This window comes from Astatotilapia calliptera, chromosome 5, assembly GCF_900246225.1.
Source record: "Astatotilapia calliptera chromosome 5, fAstCal1.2, whole genome shotgun sequence".
Lineage (NCBI taxonomy): Eukaryota > Metazoa > Chordata > Actinopteri > Cichliformes > Cichlidae > Astatotilapia > Astatotilapia calliptera.
The window spans coordinates 12,246,796-12,263,768 of NC_039306.1; the positions used below are offsets into that span (position 1 = coordinate 12,246,796).

The following is a 16,973-nucleotide window of genomic DNA, read 5'->3' on the forward strand; positions in this document are numbered from 1 at the left end:
AATAAATGATACTGTAATAGCGCTATAATACTGAAAAACCTCTTTGATAGAACAATGACTTTATATCAGCCGCTTTTAAAAGCAGCATGCATCAATACACCAGCATTTACTGGAAACCCACAGGAGGAGTCTTGTCCTTTTACAGATACATTTAGAGAGCTGCAGATTGTTGGGTACATGTAGCTCAGTTTTCAATATGAGCCACCTTTCATGTATAGGCTACACTATTCACGAGAGTGTAAGTGAAACATGAATGCTTTTCCTGTTTCCTGCATTTTATTGTAATTCAGAAAAGTGGTTTATTTAATCGAGATGATGGAAACTAAGTTGTTTTCCATTATGCTATGACATAGAAGTTGACAATTTTAGGGAAACACGTTTGCTGACTAACAGAAAACTACAGAGTGCCAAAGAGCAGAGCAAACCAGTGCTGCCAAATTTAAACAATAAGGGAATCACAAACCCATTTTAAGGGAATTTTGATTAATAATCATATAACAGGCATCACATGGGGTGATTGTTCTCTGTGCATGTGTATCTTTATCTGTGCATGTATGCATAGGCTGCAGTATTATTAATTGATTATATATCCTTATATATCCTATACATTAATGCTAAACTTCATACACAAAGAGATTATGCTTGTTTTGGTGTCACACTAATTCACACGTTACCATATGCACAGACGCAAACAATAATGGCTGATGCATAAAAGCAATGACACATACATGAGCCCATACACGTACCATCCCGCCGCAACACATTCTCACCATCGCATCCACTTTCACACAAGAACACACACACGCCTATGCTTCAGATCACACTCGAGTAGCAGTGTTATGTTTTCATTATGGAAATGCATTTTATGACTGAGAACATGTGATTATGTTTGCGTGCAGAGAGGGGAGGAGTCGTGCTGAATTTCAAAACTAGATCAGGGGCATTGACACACACATACTGAATGTTTGGCTACTGCTGTGAGCCAATTCTCTCTCTCTCTCTCGTGCCCTGATTGTGGTCCTTAAAATTGCAGTTCTGATATTGAATATTGATAGATACCCCACAGCCCCCCTTTGCCTGTTTATCCCTCTGTTCTAATGAGTTCACTTTGATTTCTTTTCATTTCTAATGAGATCACTGAACAACGAGGGGGCGATAAAGGCTAATTATCTCTGTATTGATTAATTTATAACAGTTATTTTCATATCTGTGAGAAAAATAGTGTTTTCCTAGTTTTCACCCTTTGCTGGAGGTTATTTTTTTCAAACGGAATGCAGATGGATGAATTTTTTCCCCATGTTTTTCAAATTCATTTCCCAGTTGATGTAAGGCTTGCTTGAAGAAGCATAATCAAAACCATATCATATATTTTAGACCCTATTCAGAGGGTGTGTATTAAAGATATCAATATATGGATATATGGATATGCAATCTGCTGTGCATTTTAAACCTGTGCATGTTTTATGAGTAAACAATGCTCCAGCTCTCTGTATCCTATATCCTCAATAATAGGATTGTGGAAGTCTCACCTGCCTCATAGCTTGGAACTAGCCTTAATTCTCAACACCAAGTCTGTAGTGACGAGAAAAGGCAGAGCCACAGTCACAAGGTGTGACTCAGCCATTGTTTCTTAGTCTTTTTAAGAAAATGGGCACTTGCTTGACACGTCAGCATTATCCACCGACTGTATGTAAAAGATGGATGTAAGATAAGATAAGATAAAACTTTATTAATCCCTCGGGTGGGTTCCTCTGGGAAATTCGGTTATGTAGCATCCAGGTCTGAAAAATGAAGCCAATGCAAAGCCCTTTAAACCTGAATTATTTGCAATTTATAACAGGTGATGATTTGCGGCAATTCCGTGATGATTTGTAACCAAATCATTAGGTTACAATAAAAAGGTAAGAATGCATAGACATCTAAAGGAGAACAGCCTAGCTCACTTGATCTGTAGCCTCAGTAAACACTGTGCAGATGAGTTTATATTGTAGTTTAAGGTCATTTTTTAAATTTAAAACAGTGCAAGCTTTAGGCCAGGTCTACCTACAACATAAACATGCAGTTTCCTAGTCAGATGTCCCCTTATTTGTCATGTCTGGACCAAAATGCTCACTTCAAAGCTAGCTTCAAGATAAGACTTCACAAGCCAGTGGGCGATGTACAGTTTAAGCTCTCATCACAACAGCTATGCTACAACACCACAGAAGGATTTTGCAGTTAAATGCTGCCAATATTCTACAAAGCATCAAAGCCATCTTGATTTGGCCTTGTTGGAATCTAAAAACATGTTTGATGAAGTTTAAACTGGCATTTATTTCCTCGGTGGATGACTGGGACAAAGAGGCAGACAAAAAAAGTAAGCATTAAATGATTTCGTGAATAAAGCAATGACGTTCTCCAATTTCAAATACTTCAAAACAAATTAAAACGGTTGTGTGTCAAAGCATATGTCTAATTAAGGGACTCTGTTGCAGATGTGTGTGTATGCAGTGCTTGAGGCTAAAAGAGAAGGCTAATGCAGTGGAAAATGTGTCTTAGCTGGGCCATGAAATAATGATGAGACACTGTGACTTAATCATGTTGACACACAGAGCTTTCTCTTCATGTGCCCCTCACTCACTCTCTCACTCTCTCTTGCAAAGGCATCCTCTCTCATAAAGTCTGTTTTCTTTCTTTCTCACTCCCCCTGTTCTCTTCACTTCCCTGATAAACTGTGACAGTGTCTGTCTGCACTGGCACTTTCAATTCACGCTGTTAACTTAATTGGTATTATATTGTTAACAGTACCAAGGGAGCTTATAAAGACCGTATTTGTCGTCGCATAAATAGGGAGAAGTTTCAATTATTAAGAATTTCATTAGATCAGACCCTACTGTTAATTCTGTTTATGGTCACCATTAGCTATTACATGATTGTTTTATAACCTCTTTCTACTCTTCAACTATCTCAGTACGAGTTCCCACAATATGGGATTCAAATTGCATTCATTTTAAAGCCTTCTTTGTTAAAGTAATGCAAAAATAATGATTCATCTCATGCCTTTTTTAGTAAACGGATGTAGTGCTGGATCTTACTTTTTTGCATTTGTGACAGTAATTGCTTAAGGCTTGCTGCTTCCTACAGTTGAAAGACTTTTAACTTTGGGCAAATTGACTTGCTACAACTATCAGCTGTTACCAACTCAAGGCTAAAACTGTAACAATTATAACAATTAAAGTTTTTTTGTTTAATTTTGGTCATTTTTTTTCTTACACATTACATTTCCATCTTTGACTATCATTTGCAGTTCTGAGGTTCAACCGCTGCTTCAGTGAATTCATCGTCATGTATAAATGCATGCATCTTTTTCTATTTCTTTGTAGGTGGCTGTACATTTGAGGAGTCATATAGCAGCTGTGGATACAGTGTTTCTCTGGGAACCAATGGTTTTACCTGGGAACAAGTCAACTCCTGGGAAAAGCCCACCATGGATCCTGCCCTACCTACTGGTAAGATTCTACATATGTCTCTCTGTATTGTAGTTCAAGTTTTTGTATGGTGTCTATAATGAGACCCATTATAATTATTGTCATGGTTATGGTTTTGATTTTTGTATCACAACCAAATTAAATTAAATCAAATCCTTTCTAGTCTTGGTCAGTTGTAGTTAACATTAGGTTGATAAAATCAAACATAAAAATCATGTACAATATTACGTGATTTTATAATAGATAAGGAATGATTACCATTTGCTACATTTTTATAACAGGACCGAAAGCATCATGTATGTAGCAGAAAAAATATACTTTTTCTGGATTATAATTTATTTTCATATTTCTGCATTCATTAGAACAGGAAATGACTCTCTTTTATTTCTGTCTTATTTTGGTAAAGAAACAAAAAAAGTTAGTGTTCCTGTGACGTTTCAGAATTACACAAATGTAGCAATACTTATTTTTGTAAGGAGCCCACTATCAGTCATTTTAAAGGACAGTTTTTCATTTTAAGAATAAATCAATTTCACATATCTCTAACATTAAGTCATTGTTGTATATAGTTAAAAAAAAACAACAACAACAAACAAAAAGATCAATGGTAGATACTTCCAGAATTCTGTAGATGTTGTAGTGGTTTATTACCTGATTAAGTAATTGTTTTTACAGGGATTTGGAGGTCTTGGCTTACCAAGAACTACAGCGTTTAATTGTACAGACATTACTTTTAAAGTTGTAGGATAAACACTTTATTAGTCTCCTATTTGCATATGAATTTGTGGTAATTTTTTTCTCTCTATATCTTCATCTCTCCTTCTGTCCTTCTGAGTTGGCAGAGTCAGTAGACATATCGTGACATGACCTCAGCTGGGTCACTTTCTACTTATCAAACGCCAAATGGCAATCAGACTGCATGTCTATCCATCTCGTTCTCTCACACAGTTCTGCCCTTATGCTCTCTTTATCTCGCCCACTGTCTCACTTTCTAACACGCCTGCTTTCCCACATGCTCTTTTTCACACACTCTCTCTTACATTTCTCTGTCTATAACTTGAGTCACCTTCTTCTTGTTGCCAAATTTACTTCTTTGACTGACAAGACTGTTTATCAAAAAATCTATTAGCAATGCAGCATTAAAATTCAAAGCTATTCAAATTATTTTAAATGCCAGTAAGGGCATTATTTTTCTCTTTCAAACCTTAATCCTTAATATGTTAATATCCAAATCAGACTGAAACACAAATATACAACAGTGACAGAATTTTACTTATATTCACTTTATTCCATGTCACTTTGATGTAGATTCTAATGTTACTGTGGAGAAATAATGCTGTCAGATAGTGAGGATTTGAAATGGAAACCAGGTTTGACAAAGCAGAATATGTTTTTGTGTCCCTGCTAGCCAATAAAAAATAATGACTTACTGTAACAGCGATTAATATTATTACAGGAAAGTACATCCCTCTGTTTTGCTCCTTGCCATTTCCCCTCTGTAATTAATTACTATATAATTATCATATTGTAACCAATGGTCTTATTTCTCTCACCATCATTTATTATCTTATAGTCATGTCAATTATTGCCCCAATATATCATCATCATGTCTCCCTCCAATAATTCTCTGCCTCTGACATGTCAGTTTGGTGCAATAATAGGTCTGTCAGCCACTGCCTCTGCTCACCACAGTAAGATCTTGTACTGAAGATCTGATACGAGTGAATGGGCATGAAGGCTATGCCAGACATCTGGCTCTTAGTATGTATGTCTTATGTCAGTTATCTGTCTCATCTATCCTTGTGGGTGGTGGTTGTCACTGGTGATATCCATCATGGCCTATAAGCCATCCTCATCATAGACTTATCAGCTGCACACTTTGCCCTGATAGCTACAGATCTGATAAGCCAGGACAAGAACAAATTGTCTGTCAAGCTCTTTGTCTGTGTCTCATTTTTTTTCTCATTTTGTTAAGTCTTTTAATGCTTCTGCCCAGATGACTATACTACAATATCAGTATCTTGCTCTTTCAGGGCAAAGCTATCCCTGTTAAACTACTTTTATTAGTGGTAAATGAGACTTCTTAAACATTGGGTAAATATAAAATAGATGAGGTGTATAAATACATCATGTGTCAGGTCTAAAGATGTGGTTTTCGTCAGCTGCTCATCTGCTGTAGATAGTTTTTTTAGGCCTTACATTTTTGTCCTTTTATTGTCTTTCTATTTGGGTTTCCTAAATTTTCTATGGACACACTTCAAACCATTCCACAATACAAGAAGTTTCTTAGCTAATAGCTCTTAGGGTATTTTATATCTGTGAAGATGTGTTAACATTGGTATTTTTCATAGATTCAACTAAAGAGATGGGGACAGATTATGTGTTTGTGCACCAAGCTGCCACAAACAAAGTCTCAAAAGATACCATTTAAAATCTGTGCTCAGATTTTTGTTATTTTTAGACGTAATGCTGGCTCATCACTTGATTTAGGTGCTTTTTTTATGCTTAAACAATTGGTTTAACAAACAAACTACCAACAAAACATTCCTCTGATAAGGGTCAGGTATGATGACTCAACTAAAAATATGTGAACGAGCAGTCAATGTCCAAAGAAAAAAGCCCTCAGGAAGTCTGAAAACCTATTGCTCAAGACCAATTGACAAGATAGCAAAATGGAAACAAAATGTAAAAAAATGAGGGGTTGCTCAAAACCTTTGCACATTAATGTTCACACTTTAAAAATATCACTGTTTCCAAGCATTTGTCAAGTGTAGGTCTGTGAAGATCTTTTTTTCTTTACATTTGTTAATCACCTGTGGTTATACTTCAGTTAAACATGGATGGACGATTACTTTATGTTGAAATATCTGTATCATCTTTTAGGATTGTCCTAAAAAAATATCATCAAACTTGACATCATATTGAACTACATCTGTAAGAGTAATATCAGATCTAAAAGCGTGTGAAGGAGATGCTACTAAAACATCTTCACATGAATTTCATCAGTAGGTTATTAGATCAAAGCAGGCTATAGCTGGGATGTTAGTTGCAGGCCCTGATGCAACATAAAACTATTACAGCAACACACTTACATGTTCTGAAGTATTTCTGTAATCTCCATTGAGCAGTGGCAATAGATCTGACTGTGAAAAAAAACATGAAAGGAAAATGGACAATAAAAGTGAAAAAAAAGTCATAAGGATATTACCGCTGTGTTTTATTTAGCCCAGAAAAAAGCTGAAAACTCCACCAACTACAGGGCTGTGTCAAGGCAAGTGCATTCTGTGTGCCGGGTCTCTTTGCAATGAGTCAGTAGTGTCAATAATTTAGTCTGAAATGTTGAAAAAAAAGGTTGGTTTCACTGAGCTAAGATATGAAAAAAGACGTTCTTAAAACTATCAAATGTTTTTAAGAATATTTGAATTAACCTCGAACCGCATTTAACCATTTAAACCTCAAAAATAAGCTTAAATGTTTAAAATATTGTAAACCTACAAATGTGTATCTACTGTACATTCACAAAGGTGAGTGTCTAATGTGTTAGATGTTTTCTGCCAGTTTGGGGACAGCATGTAGCCTGCATGAATGCAGAAGCAAACAGCAAACCCTTGCTTTTGTCTCTTCTCCTCCATTATCAACAAAGTCATACATATAAGTCATATAATCCTCTTTCTCGCCTCACCTCCATAATATTGATGTGACTGATATGGTTGTCATAGAGCATAACCCACACTTGACAGTTTGTAGATATGACAAGATTGGATTGGCACCATCGCTCTCTCCATTTCTCTGTCTCCACCGCCATTTAGACATCTTTGTCATATAGTCCATAACCCTGACAGCTCATAGATCTCGTGGTAAGGCACGATTTGAATCAGCGCTTTAACGTCTTCTTTCATCATCTGTACTGACTTGGTGATGATATAATCCACACCTCTGACAACTTAGAGATGTGACGAGATTAGATGGCATGACTGTTTTTCCATCCCTGATAACATATACAAAGACCCAATGATCTAATCCTGAGAGTTCATGAAGTAAATGGTACAATGTATATGACATGTTTATGTATATCACTACAAAACAAAATCGATCCTACAAATATCAAAAACATACTCAGATTCCAGTCTTTGATTTTTTTCTGTACTTTGCACCTTTTATTTTTGATGACTCTTTAGAAGCATAAAACTCATTCATTTATTTACTATTATGCTATTTAATGTTTATTTGCTTGACTTATTGTTTTATTTAGATGGAAGTTTTGGCCAGTAGACTACACTTTGGAAGTATTAGTTGAGCTCTGGCTAGCATTTTTCATAATAATAATAATAATAATAATACATATAGGATAATAATTTTTTAAAAATGCCATTGCAGCAATTCTTTTTTCATTGTCCAAGTTTTGCAAACCTGCAAATCGCCGAAGGAAAACGTTTTTTTTCTGCTTTTTTTCTGTACCCGCTGCCTAGCTCCCCACTCACACTCATATCTCATACCTCTTATTACCTTCAAACCCTAGGCTCAGCGAGACAAACTTACACAAGCAGCAAACATCAAACATCAAAGCAAGTCAATGTTTTCAGCACCCGTCAACACGGCCACAATCCGAAATGTGAAAAATGATCAGAGGGAGAGCATGAAGGGGGGAGTTAAAGTAAGGAAGTGGAAGAGTAAAGATACGGAGACAGAAAAATACAACAAAAGGTGAGCGATTTTAGATGGTGGGCAGCAATGTATTGATAAATAAAGACAGAGAAAAATTACCACCTTCATTATCAACATATACAAACCTAATAAAAAAAAAATGTAAATTTATTCCTGCGTTATTGTATGTGTGAAGAAACAAAAATACATAAATCCAGATGGCAGCATTTCATTCATATAGATAGTAGGAAAAGTTAAATGTGGCAAAATGACTGAAATAATAAAACTAAAATGGAAATCAAGTGATTTTGGAGAGTGAGGATGGAGTGAATGTGAGGTAACGATTGACAGGAGGCTCAAAAGAACTCCACATAATGATGCAAAAACACACAAAAGAGAGTGATGAGGGCAGACAGGCATCTAGAAAAATATATGACAGTGACAGAAAGTAAAGGAAACCAAAAGAAAAATGACACAAAGAGTTGAGACTTCCTTAATGACTCTTACTCCACTGAGTCTTACTTTACTTACTGACTTATCTGCACGAAAAGGCAAATTGGGGAGCATGGAGAACTTTCAGTAGGTTACCATAAAACCACCTATTGTTTTAATTTGGACCTTTCTGTGCTGTAAAATAGTGTGAAGTAGACTTGACATATTTCTTACTGTCAGACACACAGAAACAAGAGATTTAAGGGGCCGAGGGGTTCAGGTGGAAATGGAAAGAGACTTAATTCTGTCACAGAGGAGGACCATTCAAAGAAGAATATATCCTTTGCTCTTGTTTTCTCTTTGAGTCTCTGTTCAGCACTTACAGAAACCCTCAGCCAGTGTGTGTGTGTTACACTTTTACAGTTGTCATGCATCTGGTATGTCTCATGTGTTTATGGCTGATATTGTCTCTGAAACCTTTATTTCTTAACTCTGGAAAGAGACAGTGTTCATAATAGCACCCAATTGGCTGTTGTTGTTGTGTTTGTGTGTGCTCTGTGTTTTTGAACCCAGATAACAACAGAAACATGTTCATTAATGATTTCAGCATTGACAGACAATGTCTTTCTAGCCTTTCTGTGAATGAGACAAAGTAGATGAAGATTTAATGAGCCCTGAAGGGAAATTGGGTTGTTGTTGCAGCTGAAATACAGATACAAATATTAAAGCAAGTGCAAGATAATACAGAGGGATTAAAAGAGAACAGAGCACGATTAGCATTATCAGAAAGATAAAAAATCTCTTCAAGACAGGTGTACAGTTAATAAGTATGAAACAGTATGTGGGCTTACTCTACACGGTGTTGAAGGTCCATAGAAAAAAAATAGTATGTCATAATAATATAATGAAGTTGCAACATGGAAAAAACAGGATAGTCACCTGTGAAAATCTGGATAGTTAACTCTAACAGTTACTATTATAGTTTCATATATGCTATATAAATATTGTTAGGGGTGTTGGATACTGGTTGCATGTACAGGAATGTTTGTTGTGCAATTGAACAAGGTTTACCAATGTTTATGGTTGTTTAGCATGGTCTTACAAGACCTATACCACCTGTGATGCGCACCTAACTAACCAGTCATAAACACTTGGAATACACTGGCTAATGGTTAGTTAATTAAATTTTCCTGCAAGTTCCTGTTATGTTATAACGCCACGATTTTTCAGTTCTAGTGCAATATGTGTACCTGCACCCAAGAAAATAAAAACCTGTATTGGACAGACTCACACAGTTGCACAGTTCTGAAGGCTAAATAGATGCAGTCAATCATTCCAGCTAATTAAACCTCTGCTCTGGTTGAAGCACAGCTACCCCGTTAATTATATCACCAAAAATAGTCTGACCAGTTGCAGCAAACAAAGATGTACAGTATGTTGTCCAGACATCTGCAGCTCGAGGGAGATGTCAGTCAATATATACACGCCCCCACAGTCCTGAGAAGTGGTCTAATCAGGCACAAGTGAAAACACCTGTGTGGGGCAACCCATGCTGCACGACGACTATAAATGACAGCAAGCTGCAAGATTGAAATTGTATTTTCCAACTATATTATAGAGTCAAAAATGGCCAACATTGCCAAAAATCAACTTCATCCACATGCCAGCAAAGTGATCGTAGTCATTTGACGTGAGCTACCCGTTCTATTTTCTGCATGCAAGTGTTTGACTTTCACATAGCCCAGTCTTTACTAAGTCTTTTATGTTTTTGGTTTTACACACTGCTAATTTTCTATCCTTTGGCGCTTTACAGGGTTCCAAAAAGTTTGACAGCCAAATGAAATATGCTGCCTTTTTTATTCCTTCTTGAGGGTTTAGGTGATTTTAACAAAGGCTATCCAGAGTTTTGCTAACAGTGCCAGAGGTTTGTGCGAGTGTTTGAATGGGTGCCTTTTTGCTGGTGTACCCTGTCATTTGCAGTGTTGATGTTTGCAGTGACTGTCAATCCAGGGCCCAAACCGTGTTTCACAAAGCTTACAGCTCTGCCTGTCTTTGCTCTTTCTTTTCTTCTTTCTTTTTTCTTCCTCTATTCCTGGACCTTCTTTCTCTGCAATGCATTCATTCCTCCTGAGGCGTCTTTGTCCTAAATGTGGCTCTCGGTTTCTCTCAATCGTTTTTCTTTTTTTTACAATTTGACAGCTTGACAGAAAAGTATGTTTGAACTGTCTCAAACTGTATTTTGACATCCGTGTGTATTTTAATCCTGCCGTGTCTGTCCTCTTGTCAGCGCTGCCTCTTATTTTGTTCTAAGATCATCTGAAAACAAATGGGTGCTAATCAGAGAGTGCCTCACCACTCAGTAGTGACAAAAACTGAACACGCACACACAAAAAACACACACACATACACGTATTTAGTTAAAAACTAAAACAAGTACAGTCCACAAACAAAGACACTCACATGGTATAGTGTGCTTGAGTATAGTAATGAGAGCATAAAACTGTGTGTGTGCGTGCACAGGCAGGCAAGGGAGTGTTTTTCAAGTGGCTGCTGATGGGTACAGAGGTTAAATATACCGTGAGCTTTTTTAGCCGCTAGTGGTGATTCGAGGGTCCTTGTTGGAGCCAGCTTGATTGCATTTCTGATTTGTGGGTGGGAAGGAAGAAGCAAAGTAGAGCTGAGAAAAGGACAGATGGCGCAAAAGCGACACAAGCAAACTGACAGACACTGCGCAAAGCCCCCAATTTCTTCTGTTACCTGAGAAAAAGCTGTTGCCACTGTTCATTTGCTTTGAACTTTAGTATAAAGAAGACAAACACCCAACTGGCACCTCTAGAATTACATGGACAGTTAGGTTTAAACAGTTGTTATATAGGTGAACCACTTTGTCCCATGTCATTTTAACTGCTACACAGAATTTTACATCAAACAGACTCTTGTTGTGGAAATAAAAGGGCTGCTAAAGGATTAATTTAAGAATTAATTCAATTCAATTGAATTTTATTTATATAGCGCCAAATCACAACAACAGTCGCCTCAAGGCGCTTCATGTTGTACAGTAGATCGTACAATGATAGATACAGAGAACAACCCAACAATCATATGACCCCCTATGAGCAAGCACTTTGGCGACAGTGGGAAGGAAAAACTCCCTTTTAACAGGAAGAAGCCTCCGGCAGAACCAGGCTCAGGGAGGGGCGGGGCCATCTGCTGCGACTGGTTGGGGTGAGAGAAGGAAGACAGGATAAAGACATGCTGTGGAAGAGAGACAGAGATTAATAACAGATATGATTCAATGCAGAGAGGTCTATTAACACATAGTGAGTGAGAAAGGTGACTGGAAAGGAAAATCTCAATGCATCATGGGAATCCCTGGCAGCCTACGTCTATTGCAGCATAACTAAGGGAGGATTCAGGGTCGCCTGGTCCAGCCCTAACTATATGCTTTTGCAAAAAGGAAAGTTTTAAGCCTAATCTTGAAAGTAGAGATAGTGTCTGTCTCCCGAATCCAAACTGGAAGCTGGTTCCACAGAAGAGGGGCCTGAAAACTCAGTTGCCTCCCATTCTACTTTTAAAGACTCTAGGAACAACAAGTAAGCCTGCAGTGTGAGAGCGAAGTGCTCTAATAGGGTGATATGGTACTACAAGGTCATTAAGATAAGATGGGGCCTGATTATTTAAGACCTTGTATGTGAGGAATTATATACAATTATTACAGATGGCAGCAAGTGGGTAGTGTGATTGTGTTACATTATTTTCTAGTGTTATTGATTGTTATTGTTACTAAACAGCTGAATTCCCTTACAGTCATGATTGTTGTACTCGCAACAAGATCAGAAAAGTACTCGTGTGTTACATTCAGATAATGTTTTATTCACTACACAGTCATGGCAGGCCACACATAAATGTCCACACATAAATCTGGATGACAAATGTTCCAATTAGTGACTAACAACAAATTAAAATATTTTATTAAAAAGCAACTGCCCTAAGCAAAGAAAGCTTCAAATCGACATACATAATGTTGCCCACGTACAGCACTTGCTTCTGTGAGTGGAAAATAAATTAGATGAGAAAACAAATCAATATAAAGGAATTTTATTCACCGTTAATTTGATTGCAATGAAGTCTGACCTTGTAAATAATATTATATGTAATGATCTATGGGTTATGCACAGCTAACATATACATACACTTTCCCGGGTCAGAAACACACTCAAACACATCAGGGCAGCAAAACAAGAGGAGAGTGTAGCAGAAGTTTACACTCACAAGTCACTTTGTTAGGTACACCTTTTCCTCAGCTGGTTAGTTAACCAATCACAAGGTATCAACTCAATGCATTTAGCCATGAAGACATGGTCACGTCGACCTGCTGAAGTTCAAACTGAGCCTGAGAATGGGGATGAACGGTTTTTAAAGTAACTTTAAACGTAGCATGGTTGTTGGTGCCCTGTGGACTGGTCTGAGTAGTTCTGAATCTACTAACACTTTCATGCACAACCATCTTTATTTTTGACCATAGCAATGAGTTCACTGTACACCAAAGACTTCCAGAATTAAATTCAGTATGCACTTTGGGAACTGAAGATTTGTATCAAGGATGTTTAGCTTCCTAATGTGCAGCAACTGCTTGACGCTTTCATGTCAACATGGAAACAAATTTCTAGAAACTGGCTGAATTTTTGCCACAAAGAATGAAAGCAATAAGGAAGGCAAATTGGGGCGCAACTGAGTACTAGCAATGTACTTAATAAAGAGTTTATACATTCTCATATTTTTGGATAAGAAACAGGAATGTGACTGTCATTAAAAGTGATTATTTACATCTGATTCTGGCAGTCATTATATTCCTTAAGTCATCTAAAAAAAAAGAAAACTATGGAAGATAATTGCCCATTTTATAGCACAAGATTTGGTCTCCACCTTCAGATTTAGACCTTCAGCATAACCAGTGTGATCACATAACTAAAAGGAACACCTTTTTATAAAACTACGCTCTTCGGCAAGCTTTTTTCCTGGCTAAATACAGAGAAATAAAAAAAGTCTCCTTCACTTTAAAATGAGCAAGGGAATCGTGGCTTCCAGTGAAATGTCGCTCTGAGAGCTTTTTGGAGCTGTTGGTATCTTTCTGAGTAAAGCCATTAAAGCAGTGGTGTATATTCACAGAGAGCATGGAAGATGAAGATAGATGGATTATCTGACTGGTAAAATCCCTTTGTAACCCAGAGCAGATAGAGCAGTCGGTGACAGACATTGAACCATGAGATAAGAGAATAAGATGAAGGGAAGGAGAAGGATTGGATGATGAGTGAGCAATAGGGAGACCAACAGAGGGTACTAAATGAAAATCTGTCTGAACTGATATTACCTATACATAAGAAAAAACAGAACCAATAATAATCATAATAATATGTAAATTCATATGTAATTTATGTCATGATTCATAAGAATTGCACTTTGAAGCAAACTCAAACACAAACGCAGTTCACCGATTGACTTACAGGAAACAGCTGCCACAATTGCTCAGACTGTCAATAAACTTTGAAGCAGTCTCCAGCAATAATATTTATGAATCTCTCTGAATGGAAGACAGAGGGAAAGTGGGCAGGCAGGTGAGGGAGGTCAACAGCTCTCTAGAGCCCGAAGTGCTGAACGTGAAGATGACCAACTGTGCGAAATCTGAAAGTGGAGAAGAAAATGTGATGAGCACAAGAGGCGTTCACTCGGAAATAATCAGGAGAAAGTCTAACTAGTTGTCCATGAGACAGCCAAAGATTCGAACCCGACACGGTGGTTTTATGGGCTGGATGATGAGGTGAGAATAAATAGGTGCCGCTGCCAATCCCATGCCAGCTGTAGCAACACGCCCGAGGAAATCCCCCAAGGTGAGGGAATGCCAGCCATGAGAGAGGGCGCGAGGTAGAATGTGAAAGATGGTGAAGCCAGGCCAGGACCCCCAGGTGCCGTGCCAATTCTGTGTTTTATTACTCTTCACTTTCTGTGTTGAGAAAGTCTAATAGTTCTTTGCTCTTTCTTTCCAGTGGTTTACTATTGACCTCATTGGCACTTTCTTTGACCCTTTCCCAAACTTATACTTCCCACTAACCTTTCACTATGGAGAGTCAGTGCTCATGCAATCACACTACAGCAAAGGGCAAGTAAACAGTGACCCAGCCTTACAGCGAAATGAAAGTATCAAGATGTCCATAGAAACTTCTCAAACTACCTCTGCAGTTCAATCCACTCCTCAACTGTCCTTCTGTAGCCTTGGCATTTTACACACACAGATAAGCTGAGAGTGTATTCACCTACAGTGACTGAACCTCTGTCTTACTTTTCCTTTAGGCAAGTTTGAGTGTTTGTGATTACTTCTTTACACCCTTATTGCTCCTGAAAGAAAACACAATTGGCTTCTTCTCTTTTATTCAGACTTTATAAGCACTATGTTTGCCCTTTCTCTGGTTCTAGAATGAGATCCCTGGGAAGATAGAAATAATAATTTTTGTTTGCAGTCCATTCACGCTGGGGTGTCAGAGAATCTTGTCCATCATCTGTTCAAGTGATAGTCACTGCTTCAACAGTCACACATGACCTTTGCTGTTTTTCATTTCTTGCTTTGACTATCTGTCTTTTCAATACACACTTAAACACACTCATTCTGCAACACAATATGCATTTTCTGTATATATATTTTCCAAAGAAACCCAGTAAACAGCAGATTCAGTAACAAACACACTCACACACACATGCACTATTTATCAGGGGGAGCAATAAATGCCCATTTTTAAGACCAAGCCACCATATAAAAGCCTTGGATCACAGAAGTAATGAGTCCCTGTAGGCCAGTGATAACTCTGTGTTTATATGTGAGTGTGTGGGGGTGACTGTGTGTGGAAGGGGTAGCGAGAGAGAGTGGGGCAGACTGAATGGGACAAACACTAAAAGAAAGGCAATAATGTCTAAAAATGACAGACAAGGAAGGAAAAGAAGGTGATAACCAGAAGGAGAGAGAGAGAGGGGGGGAGAACACAAAGCACAAAGACATCATCGATGGCCTCTGTTTCATTTTCCATCTCTGCCAGCTCCATCTAATCTGAGCCCCTGATGTGTTTCTTCATTTGCAGTTAGTGGTTAAATTATATACCCTACACCCAGCTGTGGGCTCTATATTACTGTGCATGTGAGTCAAATGTGCCTTTCAGCACACTGATAGTGTGTGTTTGCGTGTGCCTACCTGTGTGTGTGTGTGTGTGTGTGTGTGTGTGTGTGTCTTTACAAGGCAGCACTCATGTGGGGTTATAAAAATATCCATAATATTCGCTGAGTGATTTTCTCCTTTAGGCGAATGAAGAGGAAATAAGCTCTTATAGGGAAATAGGTGTACATGTCCCATGCAGTGTACATAGAGAGAAAATTATTATCTCTCTTTGAACCTCATTTTTGTCCTCAGTAGTCGTGGAGTCTGAAAAAAACCCTGAACCAACTCCAGCCAACTGTAACTTCACGGCAGCAACCCCAATACACCTCCTGATGGTACAACAACTTCATCTGGAGCAGAAGTTGCCGGATGGCACTATTTCCCGCTTTGTTGCTAAAGTGTTAAAAGTAAAATATGCCCACTGTAATGCAAGTACTTTTTGTTCTGTCCATCATTTTTGCTTATATCCATCAATATATTTTCTTTGCTTTAATAAATTCTTTGCATGGTCTGATCATTGTATTGAAAGTCACTGTTTGCCAGATATTGCTACTATGAGAATAGAGTCTTTTTCTACCACGTCCTAGATCCTCAGAGGTGCTTACTGTTTAAAAAACAAATTAAAACAGACGCTTGACATAATAATTAATAAAACATATCACAAGTGTTTTCTAGAGTTATTCAGCTCAAAGTGAATTTGTGCCACCTGCACTCTGTATTTTGTAGAAAGAAGCAATTGATGATAGTACAAATTATGCTTACTGTATGCATAGGCCATGTTATGCTATGAGAGGAAGAGAGAGAGCATAACAGGAACACAACAAACTTGAGAAATACCAAGGGCTCAGTGGAGAGCTCGAGAAGATGTGGAGGGTGAAGGTAACGGTGGTCCCAGTGTAATCGGAGCACTAAGTGCGGAACAACATTGGAGATCTCTGTCCAGAAGAGCGCAGTCCTAGCAACAGTTAAGATACTGCACAGGACCCTCAAGCTCCCAGGCCTCTGGTAGAGGACCTGAGCTTGAAAGGGCTGCCCCTCTATGAGCTTGGTTTCTTCCTGTAGAGAGATTTTCCTTCCCACTGTCGCCAAGTGCTCACCCATAGGAGGTCGTTTGATTGTTAGGGTTTCATTTGTATTATTATTGGGTCTATACCTTAAAATATAAAGTACCTTGAGGCAACTGCTGTTGTGATTTGGTGCAAAATAAATAAAACCAAATTGAACTGAAT

At 38.0% G+C, this 16,973-nt stretch overlaps 1 protein-coding gene across 11 annotated transcripts in view; it reads left to right on the forward strand.

Annotated features, from left to right (window-relative positions):
* ptprt (protein tyrosine phosphatase receptor type T) overlaps positions 1 to 16,973 on the forward strand; it is a 326,863-nt gene that overhangs the window by 44,764 nt on the left and 265,126 nt on the right. For all 11 annotated transcript variants that reach the window (XM_026167280.1, XM_026167283.1, XM_026167281.1 and 8 more), the window contains exon 2: positions 3,363 to 3,488. In XM_026167280.1, coding sequence (XP_026023065.1) covers positions 3,363 to 3,488 — 126 coding nt within the window. The remainder of the gene's footprint in view (positions 1 to 3,362; positions 3,489 to 16,973) is intronic.